This window comes from Salmo salar, chromosome ssa07, assembly GCF_905237065.1.
Source record: "Salmo salar chromosome ssa07, Ssal_v3.1, whole genome shotgun sequence".
In the NCBI taxonomy this organism is placed as follows: Eukaryota; Metazoa; Chordata; class Actinopteri; order Salmoniformes; family Salmonidae; genus Salmo; species Salmo salar.
In genome coordinates, this window is record NC_059448.1 from 11739080 (window position 1) to 11756825 (window position 17746).

The 17746-nt window shown below is 44.5% G+C and overlaps 1 protein-coding gene across 4 annotated transcripts in view; it reads left to right on the forward strand.

Moving 5' to 3' along the window:
* Positions 1-17746, forward strand: part of LOC106608564 (VPS10 domain-containing receptor SorCS2) — a 500590-nt gene that overhangs the window by 420487 nt on the left and 62357 nt on the right. For all 4 annotated transcript variants that reach the window (XM_045721501.1, XM_045721503.1, XM_045721502.1 and 1 more), the window contains exons 4-6: positions 11984-12148; positions 14110-14183; positions 17465-17529. In XM_045721501.1, the coding sequence (XP_045577457.1) occupies positions 11984-12148; positions 14110-14183; positions 17465-17529 (304 nt within the window). The remainder of the gene's footprint in view (positions 1-11983; positions 12149-14109; positions 14184-17464; positions 17530-17746) is intronic.

The window sequence follows — 17746 nt, forward strand, 5'->3', positions numbered from 1 at the left end:
ATCACAATTCCAGTGGGTCAGAAGTTTACATACACTAAGTTGACTGTGCCTTTAAACAGCTTGGAAAATTCCAGAAAATTATGTCATGGCTTTAGAAGCTTTTGATAGGCTAATTAACATCATTTGAGTCAATAGGAGGTGTACCTGTGGATGTATTTCAAGGCCTACCAACAAACTCAGTTCCTCTTTGCTTGACATCATGGGAAAATCAAAAGACATCAGCCAAGACCTCAGAAAAAATTGTAGACCTCCACAAGTCTGGTTCATCCTTGGGAGCAATTTCCAAACGGCTGAGGGTATCACGTTCATCTGTACAAACAATAGTATGCAAGTATAAACATCATGGGACCACGCAGCCATCATACCGCTCAGGAAGGAGACGCGTTCTGTCTCCTAGAGATGAACATACTTTGGTGCGAAAAGTGCAAATCAATCCCAGAACAACAGCAAAGGACCTTGTGAAGAGGTACAGGTACAAAAAGTATCTATATCCACAGTAAAATGAGTCCTATATCGACATAACCTGAAAGGCCACTAAGCAAGGAAGAAGCCACTGCTTCCAAATCCACCATAAAAAGCCAGACTATGGTTTGCAACTGCACATGGGGACAAAGATCGTACTTTTTGGAGAAATGTTCTCTGGTCTGATGAAACAAAAATAGAACTGTTTGGCCATAATGACCATCATTATGTTTGGAGGAAAAAGGGGGAGGCTTGCAAACCAAAGAACACCATCCCAACCGTGAAGCACAGGGGTGGCAGCATCATGTTGTGTGGATGCTTTGCTGCAGGAAGGACTGGTGCACTTCACAAAATAGATGGCATCATGAGGGAGGAAAATTATGTGGATATATTGAAGCAACATCTCAAGACATCAGTCAGGAAGTTAAAGCTTGGTCGTAAATGGGTCTTCCAAATGGACAATGACCCCAAGCATACTTCCAAAGTGGTGGCAAAATGGCATAAGGACAACAAAGTCAAGGTCTTGGAGTGGCCATCATAAAGCCCTGACCTCAATCCTATAGAAAATGTGTGGCCAGAACTGAAAAAGTGTGTGCGAGCAAGGAGGCCTACAAACCTGACTCAGTTACACCAGCTCTGTCAGGAGGAATGGGCTAAAATTCACCCACCTTATTGTGGGAAGCTTGTGGAAGGCTACCCGAAACGTTTGACCCAAGTTAAACAATTTAAAGGCAATACTACCAAATACTAATTGAGTGTATGTAAACTTCTGACCCACTGGGAATGTGATGAAAGAAATAAAAGCTGAAATAAATCATTCTCTCTACTATTATTCTGACATTTCACATTCTTAAAATAAATACATTTAACTGGCCTAAGACAGGGAATTTTTACTAGGATTAAATGTCAGGAATTGTGAAAAACTGAGTTAAATGTATTTGGCTAAGTTGTATGTAAACTTCCGTCTTCAACTGTACATTTTGCATTCTTATTACAGAAAGTTAGTTTAGCCTCTCACAGTGTATTAAGTGTTTTATGGTTGAGAACCTGCTGAAGAGATGTCAATTAGTGGTCTACGAAGAAATTGCCCAGGTGGATCTACGTAATCACAACAAGGTGTCCACGTTTTTCCAAACGTCTATGGGTGAAGTCAAAGTAAACATCAATTTTTGACGTTTAAGTTGAGACACTGTTACCTAACTGAAACCAAAAACACTCTTGTCGGACTGGGGGTTTCACATCTTGTTAAGTTAAGGGTTAAGGTTTGGGATAAGTTTAACCTCTCTAGGGTAGGTGGCACCAAATCGTCCCACCTACGCAACAGCCAGTCTAATCCCGTGGCGCGATATTCAAATACCTTAAAAATGCTATTACTTCAATTTCTCAAACATATAACTATTTTACACCATTTTAAAGACAAGACTCTCCTTTATCTAACCACACTGTCCGATTTCAAAAAGGCTTTACAACGAAAGCAAAGCATTAGATTATGTCAGCGGAGTACCCAGCCAGAAATAATCAGACACCCATTTTTCAAGCTAGCATATAATGTCACATAAACCCAAACCACAGCTAAATGCAGCACTAACCTTTGATGATCTTCATCAGATGACAACCCTAGGACATTATGTTATACAATACATGCATGTTTTGTTCAATCAAGTTCATATTTATATCAAAAAACAGCTTTTTACATTAGCATGTGACGTTCAGAACTAGCATACCCCCCGCAAACTTCCGGGGAATTTACTAACAATTTACTAAATTACTCACGATAAACGTTCACAAAAAGCATAACAATTATTTTAAGAATTATAGATACAGAACTCCTCTATGCACTCGATATGTCCGATTTTAAAATAGCTTTTTGGTGAAAGCACATTTTGCAATATTCTAAGTACATAGCCCAGCCATCACGGGCTAGCTATTTAGACACCCAGCAAGTTTAGCCTTCACCAAAATCCGATTTACTATAACAAAAATGTTATTACCTTTGCTGTTCTTCGTCAGAATGCACTCCCAGGACTTCTACTTCAATAACAAATGTTGGTTTGGTCCCAAATAATCCATCGTTATATCCAAACAGCGGCGTTTTGTTCGTGCGTTCTATACACTATCCGAAATGGTAAATCAGGGTTACGAGCATGGCGCATTTCGTGACAAAAAAATTCTAAATATTCCATTACCGTACTTCGAAGCATGTCAACCGCTGTTTAAAATCAATTTTTATGCAATTTATCTCGTAAAAAAGCGATAATATTCCGACCTGGAATCTGCGTTTCGGTAAATAGAGGAAAAAAAAGAAAGACGGGGGCGACCAGTACACGCGCCTAAGCCCACTGTCCCCTGATTGGCCACTTGACAAAGGCGATAATGTGTTTCAGCCTGGGGCTGGAATGACGACATTCAGCTTTTTCCCGGGCTCTGAGAGCCTATGGGAGCCGTGGGAAGTGTCACGTTACCGCAGAGATCCTTTGTTTTGGAAAGAGATGTCAAAGAAAGCCAATAAATGGTCAGACAGGCCACTTCCTGTAAAGGAATCTCTCAGGTTTTGACCTGCCATATGAGTTCTGTTATACTCACAGACACCATTCAAACAGTTTTAGAAACTTTAGGGTGTTTTCTATCCATATCTAATAAGTATATGCATATTCTAGTTACTGGGTAGGAGTAGTAACCAGATTAAATCGGGTATGTTTTTTATCCGGCCGTGTAAATACTGCCCCCTAGCCCTAAGAGGTTAAAATAGGGTTAAGTTTAGGAATGAATTCAGAGTGGTTAAGGGTTTAAGTTAGGGAAATACTTAAAACAGAAAAACAAAAATGATTGCCTAGCACTGGGATTGAGCACTCAACCCTTGGCACCAGAGATCAGCTTTTACCCTGGCAAGCCACCAGCCTACCTGAAGGTAACAGCTTTAACCCTGGCAAGCCACCAGCCTACCTGAAGGAAACAGCTTTTACCCTGGCAAGCCACCAGCCTACCTAAAGGTAACAGCTTTTACCCTGGCAAGCCATCAGCCTACCTGAAGGTAACAGCTTTTACCCTGGCAAGCCATCAGCCTACCTGAAGGTAACAGCTTTTACCCTGGCAAGCCACCACCCTACCTAAAGGTAACAGCTTTTACCCTGGCAAGCCATCAGCCTACCTGAAGGTAACAGCTTTTACCCTGGCAAGCCACCAGCCTACCTAAAGGTAACAGCTTTTACCCTGGCAAGCCACCACCCTACCTAAAGGTAACAGCTTTTACCCTGGCAAGCCACCAGCCTACCTGAAGGTAATAGCTTTTACCCTGGCAAGCCACCGGCCTACCTAAAGGTAACAGCTTTTACCCTGGCAAGCCACCAGTCTACCTGAAGGTAACAGCTTTTACCCTGGCAAGCCACCACCCTACCTGAAGGAAACAGCTTTAACCCTGGCAAGCCACCACCCTACCTGAAGGAAACAGCTTTAACCCTGGCAAGCCACCACCCTACCTAAAGGTAACAGCGCTCACCGTTGCCCCTAGTGGCCCAATTCTAGATGTTCTGGGACCTGGATGGATGTCTTACTTTGACTTCAAACTAGATCGATCTCCCTGTGAATACAACATCACACACACACACACACACACCCCAGACAGACAGACAGACAGACAGACAGACAGACAGACAGACAGACAGACAGACAGACAGACAGACAGACAGACAGACAGACAGACAGACAGACAGACAGACAGACAGACAGACAGACGGTGCAGGGAGAGATCCTCACAGATGAACACTCTCATACTGTGATTCACTGTGATTAAGTCTGAAGTCATTCCTCAGAGATCCCTCTCTCTCTCCTCACTTTCTCTCATTCTCCTCCATGACTCTTCCTCTCTCTCGCACCCTTTCTATCTCTCCCTCTCTTTCTCTGGTAACTGGAAAGGGAGAGAGAAATTCCAGAGTGTGATTGAACAACACCTTCATTCATACTACAGTCAGAAGCTTAGCCTCTGACTGTAGTATGAGAGAGAGAGAGAGAGAGAGAGAGAGAGAGGCACCACTACGACAACATAACCAACAAAAATGGGTCACAACTCCTGCAGCTCTGTCGCACTCTGGGTATGTACATAGACAATGGTAAGCTTCGAGAGCACTCCTACGGTAGGTAAACCTACAGCTCATCTCTTAGCAGTAGTACTGTAGACTACTTTCTCACCGACCTCAACCCAGAGACTCTCAGAGCGTTCACAGTGAGCCCCTAACACCCCTATCAGATCACAGAAAAATCACACTCTACAGAGCTATGCTCAATCATAAGGCATCAAAGCCAAGGGAACTGTGTAATATTAAGAAATACTATAGATGGAAGGAAAGTAGTGTGGAAACCTACCAAAAAACAATTAGGCAGCAACAAATTAAATCCCTTCTAGACAACTTCCTGGACAAAAACGTTCCACTCTAATAACGGAGGTGTCAACTTGGCAGTAGAAAACCTAAACAGTATATTTGACCTCTCAGCTTCCCTATCTAATCGAAACATTTCAAACAGAAAACCGAAGAAAATGAACAACAATGACAAATGGTTTGATGAAGAATGCAAAAACCTAAGAAAGAAATTGAGAAACCTGTCCAACCAAAAACATAAAGACCCTGAAAACCTGAGCCTACGCTTTCACTATGGTGAGTCACTAAAACAATACAGAAATACACTATGGAAAAAGAAGGAACAGCACGTCAGAAATCAGCTCAATGTAATTGAAGAATCCATAAAATCTAACCACAACAACACGAAGAGTTATCTATCCAAAATTGAGACGTATGGATAGACCACTTCTCCAATCTTTTTGTCTCTATAACAAAGAACAAATAGCAAAAACATATACACGATCAAATACAAATCTTAGAATCAACTATTAAAGACTACCAGAACCCACTGGATTCTCCAATTACATTGAATGAACTACAGGACAAAATATAAACCCTCCAACCCAAAAAGGCCTGTGGTGTTGATGGTATCCTAAATTAAATGAAGGAGACAGAAAGAGGAGGAGGAATGATAGAGAGTTGGAGGAGACAGAGAGAGGAGGAATGATAGAGAGTTGGAGGAGACAGAGAGAGGAGGAGGAACAACAGAGAGTTGGAGGAGACAGAGAGAGGAGGAGGAATGATAGAGAGTTGGAGGAGACAGAGAGAGGAGGAGGAATGATAGAGAGTTGGAGGAGACAGAGAGAGGAGGAGGAATGATAGAGAGTTGGAGGGGACAGAGAGAGGAGGAGGAATGATAGAGAGTTGGAGGAGACAGAGAGAGGAGGAGGAATGATAGAGAGTTGGAGGAGACAGAGAGAGGAGGAGGAATGATAGAGAGTTGGAGGAGACAGAGAGAGGAGGAGGAATGATAGAGAGTTGGAGGAGACAGAGAGAGGAGGAGGAATGATAGAGAGTTGGAGGAGACAGAGAGAGGAGGAGGAATGATAGAGAGTTGGAGGAGACAGAGAGAGGAGGAGGAATGATAGAGAGTTGGAGGAGACAGAGAGAGGAGGAGGAATGATAGAGAGTTGGAGGGGACAGAGAGAGGAGGAGGAATGATAGAGAGTTGGAGGAGACAGAGAGAGGAGGAGGAATGATAGAGAGTTGGAGGAGACAGAGAGAGGAGGAGGAATGATAGAGAGTTGGAGGAGACAGAGAGAGGAGGAGGAATGATAGAGAGTTGGAGGAGACAGAGAGAGGAGGAGGAATGATAGAGAGTTGGAGGAGACAGAGAGAGGAGGAGGAATGATAGAGAGTTGGAGGAGACAGAGAGAGGAGGAGGAATGATAGAGAGTTGGAGGAGACAGAGAGAGGAGGAGGAATGATAGAGAGTTGGAGGGGACAGAGAGAGGAGGAGGAATGATAGAGAGTTGGAGGAGACAGAGAGAGGAGGAGGAATGATAGAGAGTTGGAGGAGACAGAGAGAGGAGGAGGAATGATAGAGAGTTGGAGGAGACAGAGAGAGGAGGAGGAATGATAGAGAGTTGGAGGGGACAGAGAGAGGAGGAGGAATGATAGAGAGTTGGAGGAGACAGAGAGAGGAGGAATGATAGAGAGTTGGAGGAGACAGAGAGAGGAGGAGGAATGATAGAGAGTTGGAGGAGACAGAGAGAGGAGGAATGATAGAGGGTTGGAGGAGACAGAGAGAGGAGGAGGAATGATAGAGAGTTGGAGGGGACAGAGAGAGGAGGAGGAATGATAGAGAGTTGGAGGAGACAGAGAGAGGAGGAGGAATGACAGAGAGTTGGAGGAGACAGAGAGAGTGGGAGTGAAAGTGCACATCGTTGTCAGTCTGATGTTGATAAGCACTGATCTTGGCACCATCGAGCATCGAGGCAGAATCAGTTACCAGAGCAGGCACCACTCCACCAGCGAGCATCGATGCAGAATCAGTTACCACAGAGCAGGCACCACTCCACCAACGAGCATCGAGGCAGAATCAGTTACCACAGAGCAGGCACCACTCCACCAGCGAGCATCGAGGCAGAATCAGTTACCACAGAGCAGGCACCACTCCACCAGCGAGCATCGAGGCAGAATCAGAATCTCTCTCTGACTGTCTCTCTCTCTCTTTCTCTGTCTCTCTCTTTCTCTCACTCTCTCTCACTCTCGCTCTCTCTTTCAGCCTCTCTCTCTCTCTCTCTGTCTCTCTCTCTGTCACTCTCTGTCTTGTGGTTGACAATGCTAAAGATAAGTTCTTCAGGAACCATGGATCAGAGCCAAGGTGGAGCCCCAGATCCGCAGAGCCGGGTCGTGTCCTGCCAGTCGCCACTAGTGTAGTACAAATGCACTTGCCTCTGGAAACTAATATCCATAATGCACGTGGCTATGGAAAGTAATATCCATAATGCACGTGGCTATGGTTAATGCATTAGAGGATGTAGCTGTGGGTAGTTGGTCCTTCCTGACACCTCTGACACAGTGTACTATTCTCTGTCGGGGCTGTCACTCCTTTCCCTGGTGTAATGGATGTCATCTATCACCCAGCCCTCTCCCTGGATGGCTAGCATACTGCTGAGTGGTGTGCTGGACTGAGGTGTGTGTGTGGTGTGGTGCGTGGTGTGGTGTGGGTGCATGGTGTGCACACATAGGTGTGGGTGCATGACTAGGGTTGCAAAATCCAGGGACCTTTCAATAAATTCCGGATTTCCAGTTTATTCCGTCCTGACTCTGTGAATGCTCCAACCGGGATTTCAGGAAAACCAGGAATTTATTGAAAGGTCATGGAATTTTCCCACCCTGTGTGTGTGTGTGTGTGTGTGTGTGTGTGTGTGTGTGTGTGTGTGTGTGTGTGTGTGTGTGTGTGTGTGTGTGTGTGTGTGTGTGTGTGTGTGTGTGTGTGTGTGTGTGTGACACATTCCTGTGAACATATTTTTTTCTATAGTTCTCAACTTTATGAATTTGTTGTGTAGACTTTATCATAATGCTGTGTACTTTCTCATAGCTAGTCCTGGGAAGATTTGAATAACGTTATGTCAATATAATGTTAATCTCCCAGGCGATCCTGACAATACTATTCTCTAGTTTAAACAGAGCATAATACGGCTCACCACTCACACTTCCTGCTCTCACTGAAAGTCAACACTGTCAATTTGCATATGTAATTGGGTGGAAAGTAATTGTTGCTGGAGCTACATTCAGAAAATGGAACCGTGAAATACTAGCCAACGGGTTATGTGTTTCTCCTCAGGCAGACAGGAGTGTCTTAAGACGTTTACAAAAAAACTCAGCTAGAAACCTGTGTTCTAGCCAAAGTGATAAGCATTACTATGGTGCGCTGGCATCTGTTTACAGTCAGGTGGAGATGGAGAATGTGTGCATGTTTGCTACTATGTGATTGGTTGACTGGGGACAGTAGATGTATGGTTCTCTGTGCTGGCTGAAAGAGAGTCTTCCATTGATTGTTGGTTTCTACAAAATAGACAGACAAAGATCCATAGATTGGCCTGCAATTTATTACCTCTGTGATCAAGGTGTGTGTGTGTGTGTGTGTGTGTGTGTGTGTGTGTGTGTGTGTGTGTGTGTGTGTGTGTGTGTGTGTGTGTGTGTGTGTGTCTGTGTCTGTGTCTGTGTCTGTGTGTCTGTGTGTGTGTGTCTCTGTGTGTGTGTGTGTGTGTGTGCCACGGTGCCTTACGTTTGTGTGTCCCCACCGTGTGATAGTATTTGTTTACCCAGTGACGTATACCCATGGAATTAGTATCTCTTCATCTCTCCGGGTTGTACAACAACTATCTCCTCAGATCTGTCCCACCATCATTTCCCCATCCTATTATACACAACATGTATCAGTAGAGATGGATACAGCTTGCTTTAATAGTATTTTAAGACAGCTAAGCAGATTTGTGTGTTTGATGACAGATTGTATGACTAAATACTAGACATTGAGGAACAACTTGTTTTAACCAATCAGCATCCGGGATTAGAGGAAGTGACGGGACTTTCAATGTTGTTGTTTTACTTCACTAAACCCACGGGACAGATTAAGCGCAATCACTGACGGGCGATTGGAAATGATGCAGACAATTTCATTGATGGAAGCCACAATTTATCTGCAATAATAAAAAGTGATCTACCACCTATAAAAGATATAATAGCAGTCACTGACAGCTCACATATGATCAGAAGCTGGGAATAGCTCCCTGATGCCTATACATACAGAGTGGCATAATTACACGTTATGATATTCATGTTCCTGTAAGTCCCCCGGCGTATCATACACCCACTATGCTGTCTCAAGTGTAGACACCGGACGTTTTCGGGAGAGCTTTTATCTTCGACACACAATAGGAGCACTGTACTGAGTGAGCGGGACTTTGTTACTCGGAGGACACAGTTTTGAGCGGTGGATGTGTTGAAAAGCTTTTAGTTCTGAGAATCTGACCTCTCTGTACAGGAGCGCTACTGTAGTTTCTCTCTCCTTGTACTGGCTCCTAAAAGTTCATGGCTTAGCTTTTGTCATGACGTTAAGTCAGGGAGAAGGACCAAGTTTGAGGTTTAACCTTGATTCCCCTCGTTTGGCTGCTTTTCAAGAGGTTGGCTGTTCTGTCGGTTTGACAACAGCACCACTCATAGGTTGTCTGTTCTGTCGGTTTGACAACAGCACCACTCATAGGTTGTCTGTTCTGTCGGTTTGACAACAGCACCACTCATAGGTTGTCTGTTCTGTCGGTTTGACAACAGCACCACTCATAGGTTGTCTGTTCTGTCGGTTTGACAACAGCACCACTCATAGGTTGGCTGTTCTGTCGGTTTGACAACAGCACCACTCATAGGTTGTCTGTTCTGTCGGTTTGACAACAGCACCACTCATAGGTTGTCTGTTCTGTCGGTTTGACAACAGCACCACTCATAGGTTGTCTGTTCTGTCGGTTTGACAACAGCACCACTCATAGGTTGTCTGTTCTGTCGGTTTGACAACAGCACCACTCATAGGTTGTCTGTTCTGTCGGTTTGACAACAGCACCACTCATAGGTTGTCTGTTCTGTCGGTTTGACAACAGCACCACTCATAGGTTGTCTGCAGTACTGCAACACCAGTACTGTTGGTCATTTTATTTAACGAGGCAAGACAGTTAAGAACAAATTCCTATTTACAATGAGGAAAGGAACGGGATATAAGGCAGGCAGGGCTAGCCTAACTTATGTCTCGTCCTAATCCAATAACTCTTAACCATAACCCTAACCTTAACCCCAAACCCCACCTTAACCCCAAACCCCTAACCTTAACCCCAAACCCCTAACCCCTAACCCTTAACCTAACCTTAACATTAATCCAAAACTCCTAACCCTAACTCCTAACCTTAACCCCAAACCCCTAACACTTAACCTAACCTTAACCTTAACCCAAAACTCCTAACCCTAAACCTAACCTTAACTCCTAACCTTAAACCTAAACCCTAAGTTTTCCTTGTGGGGACTGGTGAAAATGTCCTTTTTTTAGGACAAAACACGCACACACACAATCCTCCTGAAACAAAAAATCTCAGTTGTCAGCCTGAGCTCCTAATTACTTTTCCTCCGTATTCATGCTTTCCTCCCTCCCTCCATCCCTCCATCCCTCCCTCCGTCCCTCCGTAGTGCCTCTTCTCCCCATCTCTCCACAGGCGGTGTGGCAGCTGTATGCAGGCAGAACAAACAGGCAGGCTAGGGGTTGTTAATTGACCGTGGCTCTCCATAGAAGCCTGTTTAGACCCGGCTCGCTCATCCAACCCTTACACACACACACACACACACACACACACACACACACACACACACACACACACACACACACACACACACACACACACACACACACACACACACACACACACACGCACACACAAAACGCTTATACACAACCACACAGCCCAGAGTGGGGAGCCCTTAGTAATCCTTAAGGTATGAGGGGCATAGCAATGTGGAGCAAGAGGGAGAGAGACAGAGGAGAGAGGAAGGCAAGAGAGAGGGAGAGAGGGGAGGAGAGAAGGAGGTGAGAGGAAAGAGAGAGAAGAGAGGAAGAGAGAGGGAGATAGAGAGAGAGAACAAGAGAAGGAGAGGAAGGAGGAGAGAGGAAGAGAGAGGAGGAGATAGGAGGAGAGAGGGAGGAGAGAGAATGAGAGAGGGAGATAGAGGAGGAGAGAGATGAGAGAGGAGGAGAGAGATGAGAGAGGAGGAGAGAGGAGGAGAGAGATGAGAGAGGAGGAGAGAGGAGGAGAGAGATTTGAGAGGAAGAGCTCTCTGCTGTGGCTCAGTTATCACAGCATGGTGTTTCATGGTGTGTGCAACGCCAGGGTTGTCGGGTTCGATTCCCACGGGGGTCCAGTACAAAAAAATAAAATGCATGAAATGAAATGTATGCATTCACTACTGTAAGTTGCTCTGGATAAGAGTGTCTGCTGAATGACTAAAATGTAAATGTAATAGGGAGAGGAAGAGAGAAAGGAGGGGAGAGGAAGAGAGAGGAGGAGAGAGTAAGTAGGATAACTTGTCCAATTAAACATGCCACACATTCAGTGTATACAGTTTGCCCCATCTTTCTCCTCTTTGGACAGTTTGCTCATGGCTGAGTGTTGCAGATAACAGAATCTTGAGCAATCTGATTGGCTAATAAGTTTGTGTTGATCATAGCTCAGCCCTATTGGTGGTTAACCTGTCCGAAACACTTAATGGTGATTGGTGAGATGGTAAACTCAAAGTTCCCCACTACAATTTGTTCCGTTTATGAGCTATAAAAGAGAATATTAGATAATCAATATGGTGTCTCCACTGAGTAAGAGGTAGACCACGGTGATGTAGTGTTCTTATGGCCCTGATTGGGAGTACGGTGTGTGTGTGTGTGTGTGTGTGTGTGTGTGTGTGTGTGTGTGTGTGTGTGTGTGTGTGTGTGTGTGTGTGTGTTCTCTACAACTACCATAAAACTGCTGACAGAGCGAAATCATTACAACTCATCAACTACACTACTCCTCATTCAGATATTATCACATTACACATCCCTTATCCTTGTCCACCTTCTGACTTCTGACCTCTCTCCCCACCCCTGTCAGGTGATCCTGGTGAGCTCGTCCATTAATGAGCGGGACCAGTTGCTGTTCATCAGTACAGACGAGGGCTCCTCTTTCCAGCGCCAGCCCCTCTCCTTCACTGCTGAGACCCTCCTCTTCCACCCTAAGGAGGAGGACAAGGTGCTGGCTTACTGCAAGGAGGGCAAGGTGGGTCACCATCAAAAGACCACGTCACAGTCCGATTGTTCCAGACTAGACATCTGTTGTTCTTTTATGAGGAGATTCCCCTAAACAAAATCACCATCGTTCAGCTGCAAAACAGTCGATCAATAGCTTTTTCTAGTAAATACGGCCACTTACTACCAACCTGAACATTTTATGACAATAAGTCTACAGCAAAGGCAAACTCATAGCAGGAGTTTGCTGTCCGTCCTTTCACTGTGCTGCTTAATTCCAACTAGCTCTCACAGTCTCACGTCAGAATTAGATGTTTCTCAAACATCACATTTCAACGTTGTTGCAAACATCACATTTCAACGTTTTGAAGGTTACGTTTAGGCATTAACTCAGAATTTTTAATGTTAGGGTTAAGTTTAGGCAGTTAGTCTGAAATCTTAAAGTTAGGCATTAACTCCAAATGGTTAAGGTAAGGGTTAAGGTTTGGGATAGTCTTAAAACAAACATCTCATTTTGCTGGATTTGAACTTGCAACCTTTAGGAATCAGATGCCTATCCTCCATTCCGGTCCACAATGCCCTAGCAAAAACCGAAACCGAGGTAACAGCGCACAATGCTGCCCCTAGTGGCCGGTTTTCACGTCATCTCCCGGTGGACGTCGAATACTGACTTGTATCACTGGTGACCTGGCTGCTTAATGAATTAACTGGGAGGATAAGATAGCCTTCCTCCAGCAAAGACAGCCTTTAATAGCATACTGTTGTTTTATTTACACAATGGCTTTTTTATTCATAGTTGGTGCAATGATGACATGTTATGCTAGTTTACAGTGCTGAAAAGAGGGAGTAGCTGGGTAAAGAAAATAAGGCACAGATTTAGGATCAGTTTTACCTTCCCCTGATCCCAACCTTAGCCGTTATGAGAGGAAAGTGCAAAACTGTCCTCAGACCAGTGTCTGGGGACATTTCTGCATGTTCTGTCTCTACGATCTCTTCTCCGATAACTCAGACAGTCACAGTAGCAACAGCATATGGAGGGAACTCCACTTTAATAATTAACAATGAATTAAACATGAAATTAAATTAGGTTTTAATCTACTCCATGTGGCCAGGCTACAGATGGAGAGTCAAAAGTCATTTAACAGTGCAAAAAAGAATTTAATATTAATATGTTTATTAGGGAAAGATAGTTTTTTGAGATCACCCCATGTGATTCCAATCAAGGTTATTCTTTGAGAATGTTGTGATGGTCAGGTTTGATTTAACGAGGTTCTGGCCATCTAGTTTCATTATGTCTGCTCATAATGATTAAATGGGCTCTCTGGAATTCAGTGAGAGATCTTGTGTTTTGTAAGTGTATTGTAAGTGCATGTAGACCTACAATACACTGTGTGTGTGTGTGTGTGTGTGTGTGTGTGTGTGTGTGTGTGTGTGTGTGTGTGTGTGTGTGTGTGTGTGTGTGTGTGTGTGTGTGTGTGTGTGTGTGTGGCAGTAAGGGAATGTGTACAGGCTCAGAGGTGAAATCATTTTTGTTCTTTTCATATGTCTGCTGGGATACCTTGTGAGAAAAATCTATACATTTTCATTATAAAGCCGATCAATGGTGCACATGCACACACACAACCACACACACGCACGCACACACACACACACACACACGCACTTACAACCACACACACACACTCACATTCACTCACATGGAATGGCCTACTAAGATGAATAGAGGTTGGCCTAGTGTAGGTGAACCATAAAATTCACTTGCTTGACTTACTGGACTTTACGCTCTACTACACACAACCTCCCAATTCGCTATACACACAGAGGGACGTACAGGGATGACACAATCCCCAATACAGACATGAAAATCTACGACAACCATCCAGTTCACCTCTTTACCCATACAAATCCTGTTTTTCGGGAATTTCTTCAAATCAGTTCATTTCTACTGAGTAAACACCTGTTGTTTGATAGGTTGGTTGTTTTATCTCACAGCTCTATGTGTCCATGGATTTGGGCCGGAAGTGGACTCTAATGCAGGAACGAGTAACCAAGGGCAGAATATTCTGGTAAGTTCTGATCACAAATCTGTCCTTATAATCTAACTTGCTTTATTTACCGTACAGTAACTCTGCCGTTACAACATACAATATAGCTGTGAGTTTTAGATCTCATGGGTTAGGTCGCCTCAAGCTTTGTCTCTTATCCCCTTCTGCATCCATTTTCTCTCCATCCCTCCCTCCCTCCCTCCCTCCTCCCTCTCTCCTGTTCTGAGCAGAAGGTCATATATCGAGACTGCCTGCTGTTTTCTTCTCTCAGAGAAATGATCGGCTTCACAATGGCTGGTTCCAGATCAGTGGTTATGAAGCCAGTAGTGTTGAGACCTGGACAGGTCTGAGTTATCAGCTGGTTCCAGATCAGTGGTTATGAAGCCAGTAGTGTTGAGACCGGGACATCCTTGATTTATCTGTCCAAACCCAACACACAAATCATTCCAAGCTAGAGCGTTAAAAACACTCCAGCCTGAGGTAACTCAGGGCTCCCGAGTGGCGCAGCGGTCTAAGGCACTGCATCTCAGTGCAAGAGGCATCACTACAGTCCCTGGTTTGAATGACTGGGAGTCCCATAAGGCAGTGCATAGTTGACCCAGCGTTGTCTGGGGTAGACTGTCATTGTAAATAAAAATTTGTTCTTAACTGACTTGCCCCCCAAAAATTATCTTCTCGCTATGTGTCTAGATAGGCTATTCCTAACCTGCTTTCTGTGTCAAGCAGAAGTTGTGTCTGATAACAGATCTAGGATCAGATTACACAACCAAATCCAGACCTTTGACCACTAATAGTTAAGATGTCAAACTGATTTGAGATCTGGCCTTAGAGGCAATTTCCTCACACTTCACAATGCATTGCATTTGAACATATGGATCCCATCTCAAAGGGTTTTATTTATGATGTATACATTGGCAGTAGCTGGAGGAAATAAGAGATCAACTGTGATGTACTATACAGTGCCTTGCAAAAGAATTCATCCCCCTTGGCATTTTTCTTCTTTTTTTTTTTGCATTACAACCTGTAATTGAAATGGACATACAAACACATTTGGTGTTCGCCAAAAGGCATGTGGGAGTCTCCCCAAACATATGGAAGAAGGTACTCTGGTCAGATGAGACTAAAATTGATATTTTTGGGCATCAAGGAAAATGTCTGGCACAAACCCAACACCTCTCATCACCCCGAGAACACTATCCCCACAGTGAAGCATGGTGGTGGCAGCATCATGTTTTTCATCGACAGGGACTGGGAAACTGGTCAGAATTGAAGGAATTATGGAATGATGGATGGAATGATGGATGGCGCTAAATACAGGGAAATTCTTGAGGGAAACCTGTTTCAGTCTTCCAGAGATTTGAGACTGGGACGGAGGTTCACCTTCCAGCAGGACAATGACCCTAAGAATAATGCTTAAGCAACACTTGAGTGGTTTAAGGGGAAACATTTAAATGGTCTAGTCAAAGCCCAGACCTCAATCCAATTGAGAATCTGTGGTATGACTTAAAGATTGCTGTACACCAGCAGAACCCATCAAACTTGAAGGAGCTGGAGCAGTATTTCCTTGAAGAATGTGCAAAAATCCCAGTGGCTAGATGTGCCAAGCTTATAGAGACATACCCCAAGAGACTTGCAGCTGTAATTGCTGAAAAAGTTGGCTCTACAAGGTTTTCTGTTTTTTTTACTTATTTCTTGTTTGTTTCACAATAAAAATATTTTGCTTCTTCAAAGTGGTAGGCATGTCGTGTAAATCAAATGATACAAACCCCCCAAAAAATCCATTTTAATTCCAGGTTGTATGGCAACAAAACTGGAAAAATGCCAAGGGGGATGTATATTTTCGCAAGCCACTGTACTTAATCAACAGAGCACGTGTGTAAACCCAACCACTGACTACTAATAAAACCATCACCATTTGTTTTTGCCAGCGACTCTCCGAACAATACAATAATATCCAGTATGTAGTGAGGTGTAAAATGCTAACAGAGACACAGTAGTTATATGCCTAGGGCCTAGTTGTTCCTGCTCAAGTCGTAGGGTCAAGATTTTATTTTTCTCTAACTAGAACACACTAGGGCTGAGAGTGCTTTCTGACCACATGCGCTGACAGGGAAAACGCCTGGGCCTTAAAAAGCCTCTCAAAGCATCTATGCTTTCCGATAGGCCAGCATTAGCTGATTGTTAGGCCTGTAATAGCCTTGTTCTCCCTGTGGAAGAGAAGAATGGTCTGGAAGCCAATCCTGATAAATCAAGTTCACTTGAAAGAGCTAGTCAGCTACTATCTGACGGGGTGGTCCGTCCGACAAGATGGATGCCACAGACACTGATGCTTTATACGACTCTGTTTCTCTACTTATTCAGAGTTGGGTTTAGAGGTTGTTACTGGCTAGTGGCTATCCCATGAAATAGAGCTGAGGTGAACTGGTTACGGGTTTCGTGAACTTGTGGCTCGTGTGGTGTTGATGGCCATGAGCAGACGGAAAGAACATCTCAGAGAATGCCAAACTATGTGAGTAGAATACTGATATTATGGCAGAAGTTTGATAGAATACAAAAAGGAGTTGTGTTCTCTCTCTCCCTCCCTCCTTTCCTCTTTCCCTCCCTCCCTCATTCCTTCTCTCCCTCTCTTCCACAACTTGCTACAGTAATTGCACGTACAGGCTCTTTATACGGACCGTAATGGAGGTTTTATATATTTAACATAGATCTTTAAAGAGCTGAGGAGTTTTCACAGACTTCACTACTGACTTCTAATCAGAGAGAAAGGGGCAAAGGGAAGAGGGAGAGAGGGGGGAAAGAGAGAGGGGGAGAGGGAGAGAGAGAGGGGGAAAGAGAGAGGGGAAGAGAGAGAGGGGGAGAGAGAGGAGGGGAGAGAGAGAGGGGAAAGAGAGAGGGGGAAGAGAGAGAGGGGAAAGAGAGAGGGGGAGAGAGAGAGGGGGGAGAGAGAGGAGGGGAGAAAGAGAGGGGAAAGAGAGAGAGGGGGAAGAGAGAGAGGGGGGAAGAGAGAGAGAGGGAGAAAAGAGAGAGGGGGAAAGAGAGAGGAGGGGAGAGAGAGGGGAAAGAGAGAGAGGGGGGGGGAGAGAGAGGGGGGAGAGAGAGAGCAGGGAAAGAGAGAGATAGGGAGAAAAGAGAGAGGGGGAAAGAGAGAGAGGGGGGAGAGAGAGGGGAGGGAGGAAGAGAGAGAGAGGGGGGAGAGAGAGGGAGGAAGAGAGAGAGAGAGGGAGGAAGGGGGGTGAAGTGCACAAGAAGAGGAGTTCTGTTGTTCCAACTTTCAACTTGAATTTTATCTTCCTCTGTCTCAGGTCTGTGGCTGATGTAGATGTGGATCCTGACTTGGTGCATATGGAGATGCAGGACACAAGTGGAGGTATGGTGCTGTTCTTTCAGTGTGCATGCATGTCTGGATTATCTGTGAACTCTATCCTTACCCACTTTCTCACTGACTATACACTATTACAAAGTGAGTACACCTACTTCCTCTAGAATCCCCTGAACACACATTGCCACCCTCAACTACCCATCTCTCATTTTCCTCCTCTCCATTCTAGACAAGTATACTGTCTGTTCAACTCCCACAGGCACCA